The sequence below is a fragment of the Salmo trutta genome, chromosome 14, assembly GCF_901001165.1.
Source record: "Salmo trutta chromosome 14, fSalTru1.1, whole genome shotgun sequence".
Lineage (NCBI taxonomy): Eukaryota > Metazoa > Chordata > Actinopteri > Salmoniformes > Salmonidae > Salmo > Salmo trutta.
The window spans coordinates 61906672-61932681 of record NC_042970.1 but is presented as its reverse complement, the minus strand read 5'-3'; the positions used below and the strand labels follow the sequence as shown (position 1 = coordinate 61932681).

The 26010-nt window shown below is 40.5% G+C and overlaps 1 protein-coding gene across 1 annotated transcript in view; it reads right to left on the bottom strand.

Annotated features, from left to right (window-relative positions):
• Nucleotides 1-230: 230 nt before the first annotated feature.
• Nucleotides 231-26010, bottom strand: part of LOC115208541 (complement C3) — a 54960-nt gene continuing 29180 nt past the window's right edge. The window contains exons 22-41 of the mRNA XM_029776671.1: nt 24875-24935; nt 24555-24641; nt 23450-23653; nt 22644-22719; nt 18090-18249; nt 16709-16810; nt 16224-16374; nt 15877-16040; nt 13778-13936; nt 13414-13473; nt 13179-13269; nt 12905-12953; nt 12654-12741; nt 8988-9077; nt 8760-8865; nt 8344-8433; nt 7914-7997; nt 6225-6308; nt 4966-5101; nt 231-557 (exon numbers count right to left, since the gene is read on the bottom strand). Coding sequence (XP_029632531.1) covers nt 413-557; nt 4966-5101; nt 6225-6308; nt 7914-7997; nt 8344-8433; nt 8760-8865; nt 8988-9077; nt 12654-12741; nt 12905-12953; nt 13179-13269; nt 13414-13473; nt 13778-13936; nt 15877-16040; nt 16224-16374; nt 16709-16810; nt 18090-18249; nt 22644-22719; nt 23450-23653; nt 24555-24641; nt 24875-24935 — 2187 coding nt within the window. The 3' untranslated portion in view covers nt 231-412. The remainder of the gene's footprint in view (nt 558-4965; nt 5102-6224; nt 6309-7913; nt 7998-8343; nt 8434-8759; nt 8866-8987; nt 9078-12653; nt 12742-12904; nt 12954-13178; nt 13270-13413; nt 13474-13777; nt 13937-15876; nt 16041-16223; nt 16375-16708; nt 16811-18089; nt 18250-22643; nt 22720-23449; nt 23654-24554; nt 24642-24874; nt 24936-26010) is intronic.

The following is a 26010-nucleotide window of genomic DNA, read 5'->3' as shown; positions in this document are numbered from 1 at the left end:
CAGCCATGCCATAATTTCTTTGTAGATTTACCTTACATTTTAGTCATTTTTTTCCTTCATGGATACATGTCTTTACTCTTAACTGGTGCATGCATACATTTTCGTATGGGTATGCCCAGATAGTGCAAGTCAATTGCTTTACCTACTAAGCCACACAGGACCGCATGGGACAGGTAGGGACATGGATGACCCTGGTTTAAACCCTTGACTGAGACTGGTGTCAACCCAGAAAATTGTTATAACATCTTTATTCATGTTTTTTTTCTTCGCAATCATCTTCCAGTACAACAAACAAAGCATTTTAATTGACAAGTATAGAGCTAATTTAGGCTACAGTTGGTGCAAAGACATTCTTTTGCAAGGAAAAAAATTACTGTGACAAATGAAAACAACAGAATAACACATGTTCACTCTAGTTTACACATCCTTCGTTTTCCATTACGTGAACGAAGTCATAGATTTCCAAACATCTTTTCCTGATCGGACCCTGGATATTGCACTCAACACTTGTGGGCCAGTATTCGATCCATGTCCGCTCACCCAATACGTACTCGAATCTAGAAACAAAGACATAGCTCTTAGCAGGGTTTGCGGTCTAGTAGCGTGACAGAAATATAGTTACAGTTAATGAAATAGCTCATTTATAGCTTTTACTTAAAGGAGTAGTTTAGGATTTTACAACTTGATGTTAGATGAAAGTAGTCTATGGGTCAGGAGAAACTGTAATCCATGGTTCAGTTTTCTTTAAACAGCCACTACAAACTTTAGCCACTGCTTGCATAAAAATCATTGAAATTGATGGGGGCATGTGAGCATGTAAACATTTTTGTTTCTCCAAATCACCTGAAATCAATTAAAAATCAACTCCATATTCGGCTTGATGTTACTTAAACGTGATTTGGCCATTCAAAAAATAACATGCTCACATCCCCCCATCCCTTCCATTGATTTTAGCCACCGCTAGCTAACAGTTAGTTGAAGTTTTTAATGGCTGTTTAACGAAAACAGAACCATGGATTACAGTTTTTCCTGGCCCATAGACTGCTTTAAGGGTGAGGAACCATCTAACAGCAAGTAGTAAAATACTGAACTACTCCTTTAAAGCTGATGCTGCATGCCATTGTTTCATCTGATCTACACTTCAAGGGTTAATCAGGAATCTGATTCCAAAGTCAGATTTAACATCAGGGGGTAACTTTCAAGCTCAGTTTCAGCCTTGCACAACCCCTTTAAAAGAAATGCATTCAAATGAGAAGTTGTGGATGGGGGGAATTGCTCATATATACACTTACCAGTCCACTGGCACACTGATAATACAATGATGTGCATTATGAGCAAATACGGCTCTGGACAGTTAGCTCACAGTGAAATGTGGACTTAACAGGTGTGCCTTCTTAAGCCAATCAGTTATGTTGTGACAAGGTAGGGGTGGTATACAGAACATAGCCCTATTTGGTAAAAGAACAAGTCCATATTATGGCAAGAACAGCTCAAATAAGCAAAGAGAAATGACAGTCCATCATTACTTTAAGACATGAAGGTCAGTCAACCCTGAACGTTTCAAGAACTTTTAAAGTTTCTTCAAGTGCAGTCACAAAAACCATCAAGTGCTATGATGAAACTGGCTCTCATGAGGACCGCCACAGGAATGGAAGACACAGAGTTACCTCTGCTGCAGAGGATAAGTTCATTAGACTTACCAGCCTCAGAAATTGCATCCCAAATAAATGCTTCACAGAAGTTTAAGTAACAGACATATCTCAACATCAACTGTTCAGATGAGATTGTGTGAATCAGGCCTTCATGGTCGAATTGCTGTAAAGAAACCACTACTAAAGGACACCAATAATAAGAAGAGACTTGCTTGGGCCAAGAAACACAAGCAATGAACATTAGGCTGGTGGAAATGTATCCTTTGGTCTGGAGTCCAAATTTGAGATTTTTGGTTCCAACGTCATGTCTTTGTGAGACGCGGTGTGGGTGAACGGATGATCACTACATGTGTATTGCATGGAGGAGGAAGTGTAATGTGGTGGGAGCATGGAGGAGGCATGTGTAATGTGGTGGGAGTGCTTTGCTGGTGACACTGTCACCATGGCCACCACAGCATTCTGCAGCAATATGCCATCCTATCTGGTTTGGGCTTAGTGGGACTATCATTTGTTTTTCAACAGGAACATGACCCAACACACCTCCAGGCTGTGCAAGGGCTATTTTACCAAGAAGGGGATTGATGGAGTGCTGCATCGGATGACCTGGCCTCCTCAATCCCCCGACTTCAACCGCAGAGTGAAGGAAAAGCAGCCAACAAGTGCTCAGCATATGTGGGAACTCCTTCAAGACGACGTGGTGTGGGGGCTGCCGAGTGGCGCAGCGGTCTAAGGCACTGCATCTCAGTGCTAGAGGTGTCACTACAGACCCTGGTGCGAATCCAGATGTCTTTGTGAGACGCGGTGTGGGTGAACGGATGATCACTACATGTGTATTGCATGGAGGAGGAAGTGTAATGTGGTGGGAGCATGGAGGAGGAAGTGTAATGTGGTGGGAGTGCTTTGCTGGTGACACTGTCACCATGGCCACCACAGCATTCTGCAGCAATATGCCATCCTATCTGGTTTGGGCTTAGTGGGACTATCATTTGTTTTTCAACAGGAACATGACCCAACACACCTCCAGGCTGTGCAAGGGCTATTTTACCAAGAAGGGGATTGATGGAGTGCTGCATCGGATGACCTGGCCTCCTCAATCCCCCGACTTCAACCGCAGAGTGAAGGAAAAGCAGCCAACAAGTGCTCAGCATATGTGGGAACTCCTTCAAGACGACGTGGTGTGGGGGCTGCCGAGTGGCACAGCGGTCTAAGGCACTGCATCTCAGTGCTAGAGGTGTCACTACAGACTCTGGTGCGAATCCAGATGTCTTTGTGAAGGATGCATGAATCAAGCCATGTACAAGGTTGTCCTGGAAGAAATCTTGCTTCCTTCTGCTCTGACAATGTTCCCCAACTCTGTGCCACACAGCCAGGTCAATCAAAGTGTGGATGGAGGACCACCAAATCAAGACCCTGTCATGGCCAGCCCAATCTCAAGACCTGAACCCCATTGAAAACCTCTGGATTGTGATCAAGAGGAAGATGGATGGTCACAATCATCAAACAAAGCTGAGCTGTTTGAATGTTTTGCGCCAGGAGTGGCATAAAGTCACCCAACATCAATGTGAAAGACTGGTGGAGAGCATGCCAGCTGTGATTGAAAATCAGGGTTATTCCACCAAATATAGATTTCTGAACTCTTCCTAAGTGAAAACATTAGTATTGTGTTTAAAAATGAAAATGAACTTATTTTCTTTGCATTATTCGAGGTCTGACAACACTGCATTTTTTTGTTATTTTGACCAGTTGTCGTTTTCTGCAAATAAATGCTCTAAATGACAATATATTTACTTGGAATTTGGGAGAAATGTTGTCAGTAGTTCATAGAATAAAACTAAAATGTTCATTTGACCCAAACACATACCTATAAATAGTAAAACCAGAGAAACTGATAATTTTACAGTGGTCTCTTTTATTTTTTCCAGAGCTGTATATAGATATCTGCCTCATGTGGAATTAGAACCAATAACGTATATAAACCCTGTATTTCTGATGCTATGTATTAGCCATTGAGAGGCTTTGAAGCCACCGGTCGGCCATATTGGCACTCCCAAGTAGGAGCAGTCCACCATAGGAATGAATGGAATTCTATAGTATTTCAATTAAATGTTTCAAGGACAAAATTACATATGTTTAAGCATTTTTGTTGAAACTTTAGTACTCCAAAACATACTTGAAGGAAAATGTTATATATTTTTTCATTTTTAAGTTTAGCTCACATAAGTGTGCATTAAGGTGTCTGTAATATAATAAATGTGTCGAAAAGGAATATAGACAGTAATAAATGCATTTCTATAGCTTCCTAAATATTTTTTTACAATTGAGGAGTAGTACCAAGATGGCTGCGCGGTGGCTTCAATACAGTGCCCCCTGTTATAGGCTACCTGCCGTGGTTAGAGCGTTGGGCCAATAAATGAAAGGTTGCTAGATCAAATCTCCAAGCCGACAAGATAAAAATCTGTCGTTCTGCCCTTTAACAAGGCAGTTAACCCGCTGTTCCTAGACCGTCATTGTAAATAATAATTTGTTCATAACTGACTTGCCTAGTTAAATAAAGGTTAAATTAAAAAAGTTATACATATTGATTAGAGCTCACAACCATTCAACTACAGTATGAGCCAACTGTTTTAGCAGACTGTGCCACCAATCAGTCAGTGGTTGGGGGAAAAAATACAACAAGTTGACATGACCACCATTGTCATCTATTTCTTCTTAGGATGTAGCTACAAATATACATGTATAATCCTCATAGCTTACATGTTTTTTGTAAAATACATAGATGTGTATGAAACGGTAAGCAAAAACGTTGAATTGTTGTCCATATGGGGAAATGTGCCTTACTGCCTTTTGAATTTTGTGTAACTTCAGTAGTCTAGTCAAGGATGCATCATACAAAATATATTGGCACACTCCACTTACCAAGACCATTACCAAATAAGGCGGGCTTTCACCTGCTTTTATAGTAAGACTTGAGGTGGTACCACCCAGCACATCTAGAAGGGAGGGTATTTCATACGGAACCCCTCCCTTGAGATGACGTGGAGTCACTTTACATTACGATTCCAATGGTACTGCTAGGGCCGAAAAGAGCTAGATTTACTACTAAAATACCTAAATATATCACTTTTGCAACGAACAGTCAAAATGAAGACCAGAATAGACGTGTTTCACTGTAACTGAGCCTAAAACATCTGGTTTTCGTAAACAAACAAAAAAATCATTAAAGTTGCTCTTTGCAAAAATATGAGTCGCAGGCAAGATTTCTCTTCAAAACTCTTTTGAAACTAGCGTAATGAAATGATGAGACATTTTTTACCTGTCACCACTCTGGATAAGATTTGCAGTGTCTCCCATGAGCAGGTAGCTCTGGCCTTCTTTTAGATCCAGTGCCTTTCTACAGGAGGGGTGGGCCAGGAACAAGCGCTTTTCCCCGTCCAACAGAAGGTCAGTGCCTAAAGAGAAATTTAACATTAACGTTGATCTCATTTCTAAAGAACTTGGTTTTAAACTTTCTGGAAAAAGAGCGGCTTGCAAAACAAAAACATTTGCATTTGTGTGCAAAACCATAGTGTTTCTAGGGAATATTTGGGTCACTCCACGAATACATTGCCTTTTATGTACTTCAGACATTGTGTGTAAATGTTGATAAAACACTTGATTTACCATTTGGATCACAAATATCTATGCTTTAACTAAACCATGTTAATAATTCCAATAGCAGTGTGTTTTTATTCAAGTAAGGGATTTGTTTTCTCTGAAAATCCCCATTTTGTCATGTCCCACATCATGTCAACCTCTCGGGAAAATTTAATCCCACATAACCCCAAGATTTTCACAAGTTTTCACCATCATTGTGAAGCCCTTTTTACTTTGTTGCTTTGGGAAAGTCATTTCTGAAGATGTTTACTTATTTCATGTGATTAGGGATTCATTAACATATGTCCCTCAGTTTTAAGGTCAACATGAAATCTCGTTTTAATCTGGTAAAATGAAGATTTTTTTCCAAAGAAACATTGAACATTTAATAGTCAAATCAAAGTGTAAAAGCAGGTGACCTGGCCATTTTCTGGTGTTTAATGGTGGAGAAACTGAGCACATTGAACATAACAAGTCAACCCTGTTACCCATCGATAGGTAGGCTAGAAATATTTTAACAAGCTTGCATTCAATTGCCCCTCCCTGTTGCACACTACAAGCTTCCATTTCCCCTGTCAGAAGGGAAGTTATGGTTGATTCAAGATGAAATTGTCAACACTGTTACGATCAACCCTGTCAATTTTATGGTAATTCCTCTTAATTAAACCTCTTGAGATGGGGAAACATGTTTTTTATGAAGTTGAACAGAATGTGAAAATTGTGTGAAAAATTCTAAATATATATTTTTGACAAATTACACTACCCAATAGGCACTCTATTTGTGGAATGACACATTTGTGTTAAAGTGAGAGGAGCATTTGAAAATGTTAACAAAATATCAACTGTCACTGTTGATACACATATTCCTACTCAATATAATCCAGCAGTGAATGATTATCGTTTGGGAACTCCGGACTAAACATTAAGGACTTATCCTACCTTCTTTGATAATCATTTTTAATTCCATTAGGTAAGTATCGGTGTAGGACTCCAGTGTTGCATTAACCAAGGAGGCTTTGAAAACTGAAAAAAAGACATTCATATGAATAAGTAAACATAAACTCAGCAAAAAAAGAAACGTCCTCACTGTCAACGACGTTTATTTTCAGCAAACTTAACATGTGTAAATATTTGCATGAGCATAACAAGATTCAACAACTGAGACATAAACTGAACAAGTTCCACAGACATGTGACTAACAGAAATTGAATAATGTGTCCCTGAACAAAGGGGGGATCAAAATCAAAAGTAACAGTCAGCATCTGGTGTGGCCACCAGCTGCATTAAGTACTGCATTGCATCTCCTCCTCATGGACTGCACCAGATTTGCCAGTTCTTGCTGTGAGATGTTACCCCACTCTTCCACCAAGGCACCTGCAAGTTGCTGGACATTTCTGGGGGGAATGGCCCTAGCCCTCCCCCTCCGATCCAACAGGTCCCAGACGTGCTCAATGGGATTGAGAGCCGGGCTCTTCGCTGGCCATGGCAGAACACTGACATTCCTATCTTGCAGGAAATCACACACAGAACAAGCAGTATGGCTGGTGGCATTGTCATGCTGGAGGGTCATGTCAGGATGAGCCTGCAGGAAGGGTACCACATGAGGGAGGAGGATGTCTTCCCTGTAATGCACAGCATTGAGATTGCCTGCAATGACAACAAGCTCAGTCCGATGATGCTGTGACACACCGCCCCACACCATGACGGACCCTCCACCTCCAAATCGATCTCACTCCAGAGTACAGGCCTCGGTGTAACGCTCATTTCTTCGACGATAAACGCGAATCCAACCATCACCCCTGGTGAGACAAAACCACGACTCATCAGTGAAGAGCACTTTTTGCCAGTCCTGACTGGTCCAGCAACGATGGATTTGTGCCCATAGGCGAAGTTGTTGCCGGTGATGTCTGCCTTACAACAGGCCTACAAGCCCTCAGTCCAGCCTCTCTCTGCCTATTGCTGACAGTCTGAGCACTGATGGAGGGATTGTGCATTCCTGGTGTAACTCGGGCAGTTGTTGTCGCCATCCTGCACTTGTCCTGCAGGTGTGATGTTCGGATGTACCGATCCTGTGCAGGCGATCAGCTGTCCGTCTCCCTGTAGCGCTTTCTTAGGTGTCTCACAGTACAGACATTGCAATGTATTGCCCTGGCCACATCTGCAGTTCTCATGCCTCCTTGTAGCATTCCTAAGGCATGTTCACACAGATGAGCAGAGACCCTGGGCATCTTTCTTTTGGACACTAAAGGCCTCTTTAGTGTCCTAAGTTTTCATAACTGTGATCTTAATTGCCTACTGTCTGTAAGCTGATAGTGTCTTAACGACCGTTCCAAAGGTGCATGTTCATTAATTGTTTATGGTTCATTGAACAAGCATGGGAAACAGTGTTTAAACCCTTTACAATGAAGATCTGTGAAGTTATTTGGATTTTTATGAATTATCTTTGAAAGACAGGGTCCTGAAAAAGGGCCGTTTCTTTTTTTGCTGAGTTTAGAATTTTGTTCACTTTAATAATACCTGAGTTGTGTCCAGTAGGGAGAAAACACAAATGTTCCATTGCAAAGCACTTTGCATCGTTGTGCCATACTACTGAACACAATTGTCTGTCTCAAAAGACTAGAGACTTACCATAATCCATTCCAGCTTCGCAGGCTTTGTCCAACAATTTCACTTTACTCACGTCTCCATGTTTCTTCTGGAAGCTACAGCTCTCTATGAAAGAAAAGGTCATGTGTGAGTATGAAAATGTCAAAGTAACCAGCCAATCTATATAGTGGGGACAGTATATTAACATTAGGCTGAAATTCAGAACCTGTTTTGTGCTAACATTCCACTTCTTGTACTCTGGAGTGGAATGATGGCAAAAACAGACTGTTACCCAGGCTACATTAACATATTATTGTACAGGCAAAATGATCATTCCATGTGAAAATGGAACATGATATTTTGGATTTTCCTGAACATTGAATGGATGGTGGTAAAATAATCAGATTAGGGTAAACTGATCCTATAACTGCAACTACTTTTTGGCAGCAATTTGGCCACCGAGGCGTGGTACCTTCAGCACAACGACACACATCATCCTGACAAAGCCTGTTCAGGGTTCCATCCTTCTTCGTTGGGTGGTAGAACTTCACACAGCGGTTCTCTAAAATGACAAAAGTCCCTATTCAAGACAATTTCTTCTGTGCGTTGGCATTTCTAGTGAATGCATTGTAGTCTGAGGCACATGTGAGTGTCTGTGCTTATATCAGACCTGGGTTCTAATAGTATATGTTTTCTTTCAAATACTTTGAGTGTTTGATTGAGCCTGCCTGGAATGCCAGATGGGCAGGGTTTATACTTTTGGGACTATTCCATTTGTTCCATTCCACCAGACAAGCTGAATCAAGCACAGGTTAAGTATTTTTAAAGTAATGTGAATTCTATTTAAACCAGGTCTGATTCATATCCCCTCTATAAAATCAAGCATACCTTGAGCATAGTATTCATAAACGGTGACCCCAACAGGTTGAAGCAGACCTACATCTTGCACCTTGTGTATTCTGAACGCCACCTTGTCTGCTAGTTTATTAGAAACCTTAAAGGATACCGGAGATATAGTGAAAGTTGAACAATAAAATTAAGTTACGTCATTGTATACATGCCACTGAGAAGAAGAAAGCCATTTCAATACCAGCGTGGCATGTCACAAACAGATACCTGGTCAAGATAGATGATGAGGGAGCCCCTCTCAGACAACTTTTTGTCCATTTCAAACTTCTGAATGTACCTTTCCGTCCCGGTTGACAACTGCAAGCAGAAACACAAGAGTGAACTTTGAACCACTAATGTTTATGGTATTATCCACAACAACAACAAAAAAAATCGGAAAATGAAGAAAAACTGTGTACTTAGGCAATGCTGTGTGTTCATGCAGCCTGAAGGTTTAAGAGTATTGCCATAACTACATCAGAACGGCATTTAAGCAGTTGTAATGGGTTGAAAAATTAGACACTAGAAAAAGAGACACGCTTTTGATATTTTTTAAACCAAAAGTTAAGATGTCTAATAAATGTCGCATTTATCTCCGACAAGCGGTAGCTGTAGTTCTACTATCAATCCAATAGATGGCGGTGTTACTCTGTGGCGGTAGTAGTGATGGAAGAAGTTCTGGCTGAGATTCTTCAGAATAAAGAATGCACCAGAACTGCGAACACAGTAACTTTTGTGTCCAGTTATCGACGACTACAGGTATGTAAAATCATGTATATAAAAATAACATGTTTATAATATCCTCAGTAACAATTCCGCCAAAGGCGCAATCACATGTGTGAGGCCCAGTGCAGTCAAAATTCTGTTTTGCCTGTGTTTTGTATTCTATTGCGCAACAGCTGATGATACTAACATTGTAAACGTGTGAAACAAATTGATCTGTGTTATTCCTGATTGTTGCTGGTAAAAACAGGACCCTGTAATCAGGTTTTGCATGACCTCTCAGCCAATAATAACAGCTAGTTTTGCTAGGACTGTCTGACCACTCTCACAGTCCTAGCAAAATTATTTCTCTGGATTTTTTTGTTGTTGCTTAAATGCAAACACTTTTTTCTTCTTTTTGCCTATTTTAATGGAAAACTAAAAGAGTAAGGTACTTAACTGCTACAAAGGGACTTTAGTGCAGACAGTCTGGTTGCAGAAGACTATAGACACAATTTAATGGTTTATATAATCTGGTGACACTGAATGTAATGTTTAACAGTTTCATGCATTTTGTCCATATTCTGCCACACTCAGTTATTTCTATCTGTATCAGAGGAGGCTGGTGGGAGGAGCTATAGGAGGACGGGTACATTGTAATGGCTGGAATTGCGTAATTAGAACGGTGTCAAACATGTGGTTTCCATATGTTTGATGTGTTTGACTCAGTTCCATTGATTCCATTCCAGCCATTACAATGAGCCCGTCCTACTATAGCTCCTCCCACCAGCCTCCTCTCATCTGTATGAACAGCAACATGTTCATATTGTGTGAAATTGAAATATGTAGGACCATACTTGAGAACATTCAGAAAAGTTTCAATTCAAGGTTAAGTTTAAGCACCAGCCAATTAAAATCGTTGACGTTGTGTCACATGATAGAACGGTACATTGTAGCTGGTCCCATCAGATAACCTGGCATACGTTAGCCCTATGCTAACCTCACCAGGTGAGCTAATCATCCAACAATTTGGTGCGCGTTTTAGTAACTGATTAGCAGATTTTGCCGTTTGACTGCTGTTAAGGAAAAGTATTCTATCACGTCCAACTACATCGGCAATTTTAATTGCCTAATATGGAATTTTAACCGGATATAATCATGTTCACATAGTGAGGTTAGCATAGGGCTAAATATGCCAGGTTATGTAATGGAAACAGCTAACATGTAGCCTTTGATCTAGTGCAACTACGTTAATTAGGGATAGGCATTCCATCAACGGGACAATTGTAAATCATGAAGCACCGTGTGTCATGAGCTCAGATTTTAGAGAAACAACAAATGTCGGAACATATAAGTGTCTTATATCGGCTGAAAGCTTAAATTCTTGTTAATATAACTGCACTGTTCAATTTACAGTAGCTATTACTGCAAAAAAATGCAATGCTATTGTTTAAGGAGAGCTCAAAACAACAAACACTTTTTTCACCACGACAGGTTTGATAAAATCACCTCTGACGGTGAAATGTCTACTTACATTCTGAAATCTTGCTCTTATTTATCATCCCAAGGGTCCAAGAGATAACATGAAGTTTTGTTAGATAAAATCCTTTTTCATATCCTAAAAAGGTCCATATAGCATCGATTTTGTATTTCCACTTGTTCAATTTGCAAAGAAAGGAATCTGTGAAAATCTAACCCTAAACGTTGTTTCAGCCAGTCAAATTACGTTTGTATTTATTCCTCAGAGATCCTAGAACGTAACCAGACTTCACTATATCATTAGGAGTGTAGTATATCCTATAGGACACCAAATTTGGTCAGAGAGCGACACCTTCATGGCGGCCCGATGACACGGGCGGTCTTCACTTGATTGACTGTAACTTTGTCAAAAGCACCAATCGGGGTCAAACAAAGCTATCTAGATAGCCAATGAGCTGGGCTTTACGGGGGTATGTGGAAACCCCGTATCTGTTGCACAATTTTGCTGCTAACCTTGTGCGACAGCAAGCCTCAAAATTGCAAGAATATGGAGAGTTATGAAGTTATGAAAACTGGGTGTTTTGCAAATGTTGAACTTACAATATGGCTACTAATACTGGAAAAGCTAAGTCAAAGTCCAAGTATACAGATTTGACGATATTCTTGCAGAAAAATGTAATGTAAATGTGTCCTTCATGATTTGCCCAAATGTACCTGGGTGACTTCACACTAAATGTCATGTAGCTTGCTCATACTTCAGTCTCAAACGTTTCACATACACTGCTGCCGTCTTGTGGACACCATCGGAATTACAACCAGAGTGATGGCTAGATTTGGGACCTCTGTTGCATTTCAAAGATGGTGGTAGAAAAAAAAAACAGTTGTTTTTTTCTTTGTATTTTCTTCTACCAGATCTATTGTGTTATATTCTCCTACATTCAATTCACATTTCCACAAACGTCAAAGTGTTTCCTTTCAAATAGTACCAAGAATATGCATATCCTTGCTTCAGGGCCTGAGCTACAGGCAGTTAGATTTGTGGATGTCATTTTAGGTGAAAATTGAAAAAAAGGGGGCTATCCCTAAGAATTAATCTTAAACTAAAACTTTTAAATGTTTGCAAGTATAGACCTAATTAATTTTACAGGAAAATATTACAATTAGGCCAATGAAAGACTATTAAGGATAAGAGTACATACAGATCTGCTATCTTAATTTGATCATGTTTCTCACAGCAGAAAGATAGTTCTGCAGCAACAAAAAAATTGAATTATCATGTGGATTATAACTACTGAACATTTTTGTAGGGTTTGATACAGTTTTCTTTAGGGCAAATCAAGTCTGATTTGTGGAAACTTTAGAAGCCTTTTTAAACCTCAAAAACAGTACAATTTGCATTTCTCTGCAACAATGGAGTGATCAAATTAAAATAGCATATCTGCAAGCTGTTTTGCTATGTATGTATCACAGAATTGTCCAGCCAAAAGGAGCACTGTGATCCCTCTCTGACATCCAATGAATCCAGGCGTCCTGGAGAAACCTTCTAGAATACCTGGAGTCGAAGCCATCTGCAAGAAGCACAGTCAATACTAATGACCCAGTACATGACAATACGTTTTCTGGATCCATGCCCGGGCAACAGTACTTCTAGGTCTCAGAAAGGCAGTAGCAATGCACCATAAGCCATCTGCTATATCAACATTGATAACTCACCTGTTTCAGATCCTCAATGTCAACTACAAAGCCAGTCAGCAAGCCGATGTCTAAAATGGTCATGGTGGCATTTCTGTCTGATTTAAACCTTGGGAGAGAATAGGAGATTTTATCTGATTTCATTTTTTGCGTGTACTGTGTTTCCTTTTCCTCACTGGATAAGAATAAAATCTAACAATAATATTGACCTAAGACAAAGTATGATGGTGATTACAGTATAGCCCGAGTAATCAGGTTTTTATTTTACTTACAATACGTCAATGTGGAGCATATATGTCTCTGTAGCTCCGTTGAGTGCAACTTTAAAGACAAGAGATGTCATTTTGAAGGTAGATTTAGCAATATGACATCATCATACACAGTGGGGCCACTTCAGTCATGCAGATATCAACAACCACCTAACTTAAATCTGCCACTAGTAGCTCTTTTCCACATTTCAATGAATAAAACAAAACAAACAAAACATCAGTTATCACTGTTGAGTGGAAACAAGTTTAAATACAATAGCCATGACAAGTAGTCTACCTGTAGCCTGCTTTATTAGTTCCACATCAAGCACAAAGGTTTTGCAGTCTTGGTTCTTCTCCTTGGGCATGGCATAGTATAAGGTTGTAACCTTGACATGGATAGGCAAGGAAAGGGTTGGTGTTACTTGGTTATCCTCGGGTACTAATTTTATCTTTATGTTATCAATCAAAAGTCTTCACACACTAATTAGGCTAATTTAAATCCAGTGCAATTTAACCCCCCTCCTTCTTACCAATAATTCCCCCTGACCAGTTCCTTTGGCAGTTACTGTGAAGTTCTCATGCAGCTGGACCTATACAGAATACAAACTTTCATTTAAGACCTGCCTAACAGACAAAATAGCCTTCCTCCGTCTCTCACTATGATCAACTATTCTCTTAATTAACTTTCTCTAACATACATTTCTCCTTCCCCCTCTGTGATGCAGGTTGCCTTGTTCCTTTCCTCAGGGAACCATGTTCACACCACAACGTTCTGACTGAGAAATGTGATTCGAGTGACCCAAAAGTTTGGCTAGACTGTGTTCTAGGCTCATGGACAATAGGTTTGCACTTCTTATGTGTTACAAAGAGGCTTATGTGTGCATACGTCCTTACCTTGTCGGTGCGTGTGAGTAAGGCGGTACTCTTGCTAAATGACCACTTGATGACATTAGTTCTCCCTGAGATATCAATGTCCACATTCAGATCAATGGCTTTTACTTTTCCTGCTTTCGTCATGTACTCTGCCACAGCCTGGAACACCATGATAGTGGACTGTTTTGGAAGAAACAGAAGGAGGGGGTTGAAAGTGTACCAAGCCTGTATACAGATGGGTCCGAAATGAATGATACCCTTGATAAAGATTAGCAATAATGATGTATGAAATAAATAACTCAAATACTGAGCTATATTGTATCCTGAAAAAAAAATCCCAGTCATGTAAAATCGATAGATTAAGGCCTAATGAAGTGGGTGGGGTTATATCCTTCCTGTTTGGCCCTGTCCGGGGGTATCATCGGATGGGGCCACAGTGTCTCCTGACCCCTCCTGTCTCAGCCTCCAGTATTTATGCTGCAGTAGTTTATGTGTCGGGGGGCTAGGGTCAGTCTGTTATATCTGGAGTATTTCTCCTGTCTTATCCAGTGTCCTGTGTGAATTTAAGTACGCTCTCTCTAATTCTCTCTTTCTTTCTTTCTCTCTCTCAGAGGACCTGAGCCCTAGCACCATGCCTCAGGACTACCTGACATGATGACTCCTTGCTGTCCCCAGTCCACCTGGCTGTGCTGCTGCTCCAGTTTCAACTGTTCTGCCTGCGGCTATGGAACCCTGACCTGTTCACCGGATGTGCTACCTGTCCCAGACCTGCTGTTTTCAACTCTCTAGAGACAGCAGGAGCGGTAGAGATACTCTCAATGATCGGCTATGAAAAGCCAACTGACATTTACTCTTGAGGTGCTGACTTGTTGCACCCTCGACAACTACTGTGATTATTATTATTTGACCATGCTGGTCATTAATGAACATTTGAACATCTTGGCCATGTTCTGTTATAATCTCCACCCGGCACAGCCAGAAGAGGACTGGCCACCCCTCGTAGCCTGGTTCCTCTCTAGGTTTCTTCCTAGGTTTTGGCCTTTCTAGGGAGTTTTTCCTAGCCACCGTGCTTCTACACCTGCATTGCTTGCTGTTTGGGGTTTTAGGCTGGGTTTCTGTACAGCACTTTGAGATATCAGCTGATGTAAGAAGGGCTATATAAATACATTTGATTTGATTTCAATTGAGTGATTTCCTTCTGTGAACTGTAACTCAGTAAAATCCTTTAAATTGTTGCATGTTGCATTTATATTTTTTGTTGAGTATAATAGAATTGCTCAGAGAAAGATATATATTTTTTTATAAGTAGTACTTCATTTTCTGAAAAAGGTAGGGGTCAAAATTATTGACACCCCTAAAGATTCTTATAAATAAAGTTTAGTATTTGGTCCCATATTCCTAGTACACTACAAACTTGTTGGAACCATTCTCAGTTAGTTTTGGTTGTGTTTCAGATTATTTTGTGCCTAATAGAAATGAATGGTAAATAATATATTGTGTTATTTTGGAGTTACTTTTATTGTAAATAATAATAGAATATGTTTCTAAACACTTCTACATTAATGGGGACGCTACCATGATTACGGATAATCCTGGATGAATCATGAATGACAATGAGTGAGAAAGTTACAAAGGGTCTAAGATCATACCCCCAAGACATGCTTAACCTCCCGTTTTGACCCCTACCTTTCCAATAATTTTGACCCTTACCTTTTCGAGAAAAAAATTAATACTTAAACAAAATCTCTTTCTCTGAGCAATTGTATTAATATAAAATAATGTAATTTCCAAAACATTTTGAGAATACAATATAACTCAGTATTTGAATTATTTATTTTACAGTCATTATTGCTCAGCTTTATCAAGGGTGTCAATCATTTTAGACCTTGCTGTATGTGGCTCTTGAGTGTTGTTTGTTGTATCCTAAATGCAGATTTCTATAACATGATGCATCCCCACACGGGATATTTCCTTATATTGAATTATAATGTTGCGTGACCCCGAAGCAGCCTGTTTCAAACGATGTATGGACATTAGCCCATCTTAGCCAAGGTTAGTTAGCCAGCCTGTTTGCCCTTGTTGGATGCTTGATGTTACGTGTTACATGGGTCTGGTTGTACCTGAGTGGATGAGTCACCTCCTCTTTGAAAACCCTGGCTTTTGAGCCACCTGACGATGGGACCAGCTTCCTCAAAGGCACCGGCCTTCACCAGGGCCAACAGGGCGTAAGCTGTGGCCTCCAGTGTGAGAAGGTGATTCTCTGAAACAGGCCAATGGGTCCGGTCTGTGGGGGAAACACAAACATTATTTATTATTAACAAAACCAAAATGTACAAAAACATCTGCTACACTGGCAAAATGTAGCTTTTTGATGCAGAGAGTACCGGGCTTAGGCTACATAATACTGTCCATCATAGGGTTCAATTACTCAATATTTCCTACTATAAAGGAGGATTTATACTGTCACCTGTAGATGAGTGTTTGAACAGGATATGCTTGTTGAGCTGGCCCTTGAAAGCCAGGGCGTATGAGGTCATAGCCACTGAATAAGGGTTGGTCAGGTGTTGATACCGAAATTTTAGGTATTGGTTAGCCTTTTCAATGGCCCCTGGCAGGTTCTGGAGAGAGAGGAAGAGAGGCAATTGCTAACTTCTTTAAGTATCATTTTACATTTGAGTCATTTAGCAGACGCTCTTATCCAGAGCGACTTACAGTAGTGAATGCATACATTTCATACATTTTTTTTTCTCCTTACTGGTCCCCCGTGGGAATCGAACCCACAACCCTGGCATTGCAAACACCATGCTCTACCAACTGAGCCACACGGGACCCTATCCTAAAAGGCATTACAAAACTACTCAATGCTTTTGTTATTTGACTATGCATGGCCATAGAAAACATGGGTATGAGAGAAGTAATAGGAAGACATGAGAATGTGTAAATTCCACTTACACTGATACCATCGTAATTTTCGCAAATTGTGTGTGCTTCCAGCATGGTTATGAGCACAAATGCTGTCAAGGTGTCATCCACGTCTTTCCCCAGTACATCTCCCTGTAGATAGGCACAGACAGAAATTACCATATCTAAGTTGGTATCTGGGTTTTTTGTTTAATATTTTACGTTCTCAATATTTTACAGACTCAAAAACTCAAGATACAACTGAGAAATACACTGAACAAAAATATAAAGGCAACATGTAAAGTGTTGGTCCCATGTTTCATGAGCTGAAATAAAAGATCCCAGAAATGTTCCATACACACAAAAAGCTTATTTCTGTCAAATTTGGTGCGCAAATTTTACATTCCTGTTAGTGAGCATTTCTCCTTCGCCAAGATAATCCACCTGACAGGTGTGGCATATCAAGAAGCTGATTAAACAGCATGATCATTACACAGGTGCACCTTGTGATGGGGACAATATAAGGCCACTAAAATGTGCAGTTTTGTCACACAACACAATGCCACAGATCTTTTTTGAGTGAGCATACCATTAGCATGCTGACTGCAGGAATGGCCATCGGAGAATTGAATGTTAATTTCTCTACCATAAGCTGCCTCCAACTTTGTTTTAGAGAATTTGTCAGTACGTCCAACCGGCCTCACAACCGCAGACCACGTGTATTGCGTCATGTGGGCGAGCGGATTGCTGATGTCAACATTGTGAACAGAGTGCCCCATGGTGGTTATGGTATGGGCAGGCATAAGCTACGGACAACGAACACAATTGCATTTTATCAATGGCAATTTAAATGCACAGAGATACCATGACGAGATCCTGAGGCCCATTGCCGTGCCCTTCATCCGCCACCATCACCTTATGTTTCAGCATGATAAAGCACGGCCCCATGTTGCAAGATTCTGTACACAATTCCTGAAAGCTGAAAATGTCCCAGTTCTTCCATGGCCTGCATACCAGAAATGTCACCGGTTGAGAATGTTTGGGATGCTCTGGATCGACGTGTATGGCAGCGTGTTCCAGTTCCCGCCAATATCCAGCAACTTCACACAGCCGTTGAAGATTCCTTATATGATTCCTTATATGAACTCTAACTCAGTAAAATCTTTTAAATTCTTGCATTTGTGTTTATATTTTGTTCAGTATTTCTTTTATAATTCTTGTTACATTTACATGGATACTCTGAACATAAGAGATAGGCTAATTCCTGTAAGAAAATGGCAATGTAAATATTGTCAAGGGTAGGAGTGAGATGTATTCGTTTTAGATAAATCAGTTTTGCAAAATAATATGATTAATACAATTAAATAAATGAAATATTAAATAGTTTAATAAATGTATTTAATTATATTTCTGTCAGCAACACAAACAGTACCATCATGGTGGGATGTAGGAGTTTGCCAGTTTCCTCGAAAATGCCATTGGGCCGCTGTCTTTCCATGACAAGCCACTTGACTGCACTGCACAGGACATCTTCCGAAATAACGATTAACGAGTTTGACATGGCAAATACCTTAGCAACATAAGCTGTTAACCTAGATGGAAGGATGAGATTTAGGTACAGTTAGGTATCATTTACACTGCCATGAATGAAATGTCAACTTGTACAGTGCCTTCAGAAAGTATTCACACCCCTTGACTTTTTTCATGGGGGGGGGGGGGGGGGGGTCACTTGTCTACACACAATAACCCATATTGTGAAAGTGGAATTATGTTTTACTTTTTTTTTTCTTTTTTTTTTACAAATGAATAAAAAACGCAAAGTTGAAACATCTTTAGTCAATGAGGTCAATGTTTTTATGCTGACCTACAAAACATTACATGGATTCTTATTTACAATGACGGCCTACCCCGGCCAAACCCGGACAGCACTGGACCAATTGTGCGCCGCATGATGGGACTGCCAATCACGGACAGATGTGATACAGCCTGGAATCAAACCAGGGACTGTAGTGACGCCTCTTGCACTGAGATACAGTGCCTTAGACCGCTGTGCCACTCGGGAGACTTGCTACTACCTATCCCATCCGATTTGGTCCTGCCATACATACCTACATGTACGCTATGGTCACAAGACGCAGGCCTCCTTATTGTCTCTAGAATTTCTAAGAAAACAGTTGGAGGCAGGACTTTCTCCTATAGAGCTCAATTTTTATGGAATGGTCTGCCTACCCATGTGAGAGACGCAGACTCGATCTCAACCTTTAAGTCTTTATTGAAGACTCATCTCTTCAGTAGGTCCTATGATTGAGTGTAGTCTGGCCCAGGAGTGTGAAGGTGAACGGCAAGGCACTGGAGTGACGAACCCCCCTTGCTTTCTCTGCCTGGTCGGCTCCCCTCTATCCACTGGGACCCTATCACAGGGGCTGAGTCCCTGGCTTACTGGTGCTCTTCCATGCCGTCCCTAGGAAGGGGTTGAGTCACTGACGTGATCTTCCTGTCCGGTTTTGCACCCCCTTGGGCTTGTGCTGTGGAGAAGATCTTCGTGGGCTACAGTATACTCAGCCTTGTCTCAGGGTAGTTGATATCCCTCTAGTGGTGTGGGGGCTGTGCATTGGCAAAGGGGGTGTGGTTATATCCTGCTTGGTTGGCTCTGTCCGGGGGTATCGTTGGACGGGGCCACAGTGTCCACAACTCCCCGTCTCAGCCTCCAGTATTTATGCTGCAATAGTCTATGTGCCAGGACCTGTTTTTTTCGTCTCTCTCTCTCTCTACCTCTGAATGCTCGGCTATGAAAAGCCAACTGACATTTACACCCTATGGTGCTGACCTGTTGCACCCTCTACAACCGCTGTGATTATTATTTGACCCTGCTGGTCATCTATGAATGTTTGAACATCTTGAAGAACAATCTAGCCTTCCTAGCCACAGTGCTTCTACAGTACATGTGCATTGCTTGCTGTTTGGGGTGTTAGGCTAGGGTTTCTGTATAAGCACTTTATGACATCTGCTGATGGAAAAAGGGCTTTATAAATACATTTAATTTGGCCAGTGAATTTGGCCAGTGATTTTGGCCAGTGATTTCAAGTCTATGTACATAGGGCAGCAGCCTCTAAGGTGTCCTGAATACAAAGTGCTGTTTTTGGGACAAATCCAATGCAACACATACTGAGTACCAGTCTCCATATTTTCAAGCATAGTGGTGGCTGCATCTTGTTAAAGGTATGCTTGTAGTCGTTAAAGACTGGGGAGTTTTTCAGGATAAAATAGAAACAGAATTAAGCTAAGTACAGGCAAAATACCAGAGGAAAACATGGTTCAGTCTGCTTTCCATCAGACACTGGGAGATCACTTTTCAGCAGGACAATAGCCTAAAACACAAGGCCAAATCTACACTGGAGTTACTTACCAAGAAGACAGTGAATGTTCCTGAGTGGCCGAGTTAAAGTTTTTACTTAAATCTGCTTGAAAATCTATGGCAAGATTTGACTCAGGGTTGTGAATACTTATGTAAATTAGATGTTTCAGTATTTCCTTTTCAATAAATGTGTTAAAATAAGAAAAATAAAACAATTCACTATGGGGTGTATATGTGTATATGGGTGAGATTTTTTTTTTTTAATCAATTTTAAATCCAGGCTGTAACAAACAAAATGGGGAATACGTCATGGGGTATGAAGACTTTCTGAAGGCACTGTAAATTGCCTTAATTTGTGATTCCTTAAAGTGGATTCCTCAAAGTGTAAGCTGCTTCTGTTTTTTTCTCACCATTACGAGGTCTTATTGTCTTAAGTCAACATATACAGTGCCCTCCTGAATTATTGGCACCCTAGGTAAATATGAACCAAAAAGGCTGCGAACATTGTCTTAGCTGTTTATCAGCTTAATCTTACACCAAAATATCATATGAATCAAACATTTAACTGAGTTAAAAAAAAAATCTAAAATCAATAAATCATCAAGAAATAATACTTTTATTCAAAAACATGCATGTCGCAATTATTGGCACCCCTGCATTTAGTCCTTTGTGCACCCTTCCTTTGCCAAGATAACAGCTCTGAGTCATCTTCTACAATGTTTGATGAGGTGGGAGAACACATAGGACGGGATTTGAGACCATTTCTCCATAGAAAAACTCTCCAGATCCTTCAGAGTCCTTGGTCCTTGCTTGTGGACTCTGCTCTTCAGCTCACCGCACAGGTTTTCAATTTGGTTTAGGTCAGGGGACTGGGATGGCCATTGCAAAAGCTTGATTCTATGGTCAGTGAACCATTTTTGTGTGGATTTGGAGGTATGCTTTGGATCGTTGTCCTGCTGGAAGACCCAATGACGACCAAGTTTTAGACTCCTGGCAGAGGCAGACAGGTTTTGGACTAAAATCTCCTGGTACTTGATGGAGTCCATGATGCCATGTCTCCTAACAAGGTTCCCAGGGCCTTTGGAAGTCAAACAGTCTCACAACATCACAGATCCACCACTATACTTCACAGTGGGGATTAGGTTATTTTCTGCATGACCATGGCTCGTTTTACACCAAACCCACCTCTGGTGTTTGTTGCCAAAAAGCTCTATTTTACTCTCGTCTGACCATAGCACCTGGTTCCAATCAAATGTGGTTCCAATGACATTTAGCAAACTCCAGGTGCATAAATGTGTGGTTTGGTGACAGCAGTGGTGTTCTTCTGGCAACTCTTACAAATAATTTGTTGGCATGAAGGTGGCATCTAATTGTAGTTTTGGAGACTTGGTGACCCCAAGATGAAACCAACTTCTCCAATTCTCTAACTGTGATCTTTGGAGATTGTTGTGCCACTTGAACTATCTTTCTCACTGTGCGTGGGGGCAAAATACACTTGCATCCTCTTCCAGGCAGGCTCATCACAGATCCAGTTGTTTTACATTTCTGAACTATTGCTCTAATAGAGGAGATGGGTATTTTCAGGCATTTAGCTATCTATTTTATAGACATTGCCTGATTTGTTAAGGTCAACAACCTTTTGTCTCATTTCATTTATGTGTACTCTGGCCTTTCCCATGTTGATGGATGACTAAGGGAGTTTAGCCTGGTGTCACCTCATATTCATACCCCAGTCAAACAGGTATTCATGGACCACTTAAGAGTTCCCAAAGACTCAGATTAACTTCATGTTCATAAGAATTTCTAGGGCTGCCAATAATGGTGACACGCATGTTTTTGAATATAATAATAATTTCTTGATGACAATTATTATTTTTTTTACAATTTTAGATGTTTAACAATTCGAGGTTATAGTCATATGATATTTAGAGTATAAAATCAATCTGATTAACAAAAATGACATTTTTTCACATCCTTTTTTGTTCATATTTACCTAGGGTGCCAATAATTCAGGGGGGTACTGTACAATTCAGTTAAAGATGCAGTATGTAATTCGAAAAATAATAAAAAGGCTGCCCTGTTACTTATTTTGGTAAACAGCTGAGGGATGCAAGGACTGACCACTCTCAAATTCGCAGACAGAGTTGTGAAAGGGAAAAGGAAAGGGGGATACCTAGTAAGTTGTACAACTGAACGCATTCAACTGAAATGTGTCTGCCACATTTAACCCAGCCCCTCTGAATCAGAGAGGTGCGGAGTTAATCGACATCCTCGTCATCGTGTTATTTGACACGTCAAATAGTGTTATTTGACGTCTATCTTTTTGACACGCAAAGACTCAAATGGCGTTACATACAGTGGATGCAAGGACTGACCATTCATGAGATCAAAAACAGTAAAAAAAATTTACAAACATTTTAGTAAAAATGTGCTTATATTTTGGGTTCTAATGGGGTAAAACAGCTGTTAAATTCTTGAAGAATCAATGGCAATGTCATTAATTTCGTTTAAAAAAATGGACGCACCAATCGCAGACTGTTGCTTTAACATACAGTAAACCTAGGCCTATATGATGTACATCTAATGTTGTGTCCCTGGTATTGAGAGGGAGTGGGGGAAGGTGTAGCTCACCAGGTACCACTACGCTCATGATCAAAGGCAGCATATGATCCATCTTTTTTCCGATAGGCCAGTTCCTGATCATAACCTTGATAATAACAAAAGAAAACCATGAACCATGAAGATAATCAAAGCTGATTGGCCTTGTGCTGATAAGAAAAAACTTGTACTGATAACACCACAGGCAGTGTGGTGAGTTTCCCAAAGCCTTTGTAGCTAACATGCTATGTTATTTCACTCCACAACTCAATCACAAAGCAGCGAGAGAGTAACAATGATAAAAATCTATGTTTAACGGGCAATCTTCTGTGCGTTTACAAACAAACGTCAACAAATGAAGCAATTTTCTTTTGTACGAGTAGCGTTCAGTCTGGGTTGTCGATAGTTGTGTAGTGGAAGTGAACACACTTATTTTGAAAATATAGGGAGCGTTACTCATCCCGAACGACGATCAGCATTTACCCACCCATTTTAATTTACCCCTACATCACTGATTGTCGAAAGATAAAGTACCAAATTCGCTACAAAGATAAAGTACCAAATTCGCTACAAAGGCTAGGAAACCCACGCCTGATCTGTTCAAGCAGAAAAATAACAAAATTCAAAAATCTAACTACTTCTTTTTGTGAGAAACAAAAACATGTGAGAAACAAAAACAAAAAAATGTGAGAAACAAAAACATGACTTGTTAAAACTGCACTGTAATATTAGGCCTATAGCATAACTATAATGTGTTTACTTCCAATCAATGCCATCCTCTCTGGGAGGCGTGCAACTGTAAATGCAAAACTAAAATGTCGAATTCATAACTTTCTCACCTCTTTGAATGTATTTGACTGCTTCATTTCTGCGTTCTAATCCCACCTTATCCCACTGTTTGGTCGTGTCCAGGTAATGTGTGGCAATGAGAGGTAAAGTCATGCCTATCATGTTCTGCTCCCCACAGCCACCTGGTTGTCTAAGGAGGTCGCCCAGGGGTGAACCACTGATAGCTGCCTCTATCGTGCTGGCCAACTGCTCACCTGAAAAGATGCAGATAGTAAAACATATATAAATGCAGACGTTAAAACATTATAAATGCATACAATTAAACATAATAATAACTGGAATATGAATTAGTCAATGGTCAGTGACAACATGACAAAGACAGTTTCTTTTTATTAATTTTTTTACATTTATTTAACTTAACCTATAAAGAATGCCATGGATCTAATAGAACTACACTACAACAGCATTATTACAGATCTCAACTTATCCCTACACCACAACAGCATTATTACAGATCTCAACTTATCCCTACACTACAACAGCATTATTACTGATTTCAACTTATCCCTTCACTACAACAGCATTATTACTGATCTCAACTTATCCCTACACTACAACAGCATTATTACAGATCTCAACTTATCCCTACACCACAACAGCATTATTACAGATCTCAACTTATCCCTACACTACAACAGCATTATTACTGATTTCAACTTATCCCTTCACTACAACAGCATTATTACTGATCTCAACTTATCCCTACACTACAACAGCATTATTACTGATCTCGACTTATCCCTACACTACACTCTCATAAAAAAAGTCGCTATCTAGAACCTAAAAGGGTTCTTCGGCTGTCGCCATAAAATAACCCTTTTTGGTTCCAGGTTAGAACCCTTTCCCCAGAGGCTGAAGAACGCTTTTTCTAATAGTGTAAGCTTCCGAAGCTCCACACAATGTTTTATTCTATAGACTACTGATGATCTTAATAGCCATGGCAGATACATTTGCTACTCAGTGGTCCTCTAGCTTTGTGAACCAATATGAAGCTAGTGAGCCTAGGGCAACTCCAGCTTATTCAACTAATGTTGTTAACATGTGTTCGTAGTACATTTCTAAATGGTCCATGTGTGTCAGATCATTCCGTCTCACCTGTCACACTTATGTGTGTTCTGGCAGGTGTATTTGGAACCTGGTTAGTCAGTGCATCACTCCTAACAAGCACAGTATCCGTCCCCCCTTTTAACCGGAGAAAGACAGCGACAAAGACAGAGAGAGCAAATGATGTAAACAGTTGTTACGAGTTTTTCCATTCAATCTCACCTACAGGTAGAGCCATACAATTTGACTTGCATATTAAGAGAGGAAAATGTATATTATCAACCATCATGATACTCATCAGTGTTACCCTTCGTTGCACTGTCACTGGAACTATAGATTATCTACATCTGTATATGCTACCATACACTCACCGTGTTTGGCGGGATCCAGTTCCACTTTCTTCACCTGAAGCCTTGTCAGCACCCCTTCGGCCTGTCATTGTTAGAATGAATAGTAATCAACTCAACATATATGTTTTTTGCTTGAATTACAATAATTCACCTGGTGGCCTAGGTTATCCAAATAGGGGCGATAATGTATTTACTTTAACAGCAAATAGGCCTACTTCTTATGGGAATAGTCTGGAATCACAGTAAAATAGCTGGGCTTTCCAGTTACCAAAGATTCGAGATTCAACATCCGCCACAAGGTTCAAGAACCGTCACATTACTTTGGTATCAAAAATGAGGACAATGGTTTCATGGACCATCGGATCTTAGTACAAGGAGTCCCATTAGGTATATTTTTAAAGGAGAGCTCACTGTATTTGCTGACACTGTATGACGCACCAGTACAACACCAGACAAGCCAAAAGTCAACCTCTTCCAAAAGCACCTCACACCAGCTGAAATCTTCCTTCTTAATCAAGATTCATATTTTGTTCCAAAACACCTATTATTGACTAACATTTCTATTGACCAGAAAATGTTCAGCACTACCAGATTGTGTTTTTTTTCCCCACAAGTGATTTGAATTGAAGAGATTCAATTCAAACCCATGAATACCTTGTTGAAGACGAGGTAAAGTCTGGTGGGAGCAGAATAAACAAAACAAAAAACAAAAATCTGTCCCTGAACAAACTACAGGCAGATTCTACACTCAATATTTTCATCAAGTGGACCAGGGCGGGCGACAGTGATTATGGATACTGGCAATTATATTGTTGAATACAAAAGACAATTGTCAGACTTCAATTCATACAGGCCATTGTCCTCCGACCCCACCTCAACCAACAACAAACTGAACAAGGAGACATCGGTGTGCCTCCCGAGTGGCGGAGCGGTCAAAGCCACTGCATCGAAGTGCTGAGGTGCCTCTACAGTCTGGGTTCGATCCCAGGCTGTGTTACAGCCGGCTGGGAACTCCATAGGGCAGCACACAATTGGCCCAGTGTCGTCCAGGTTAGGGGAGGGTTTGGCCGGAGGTCTTTCCTTGGCTCATTGTGCTCTAGCATCTCCTTGTGGCGGGCCAGGTGCCTGCAAGCTGACCTCAGTTATGAGTTGAATGG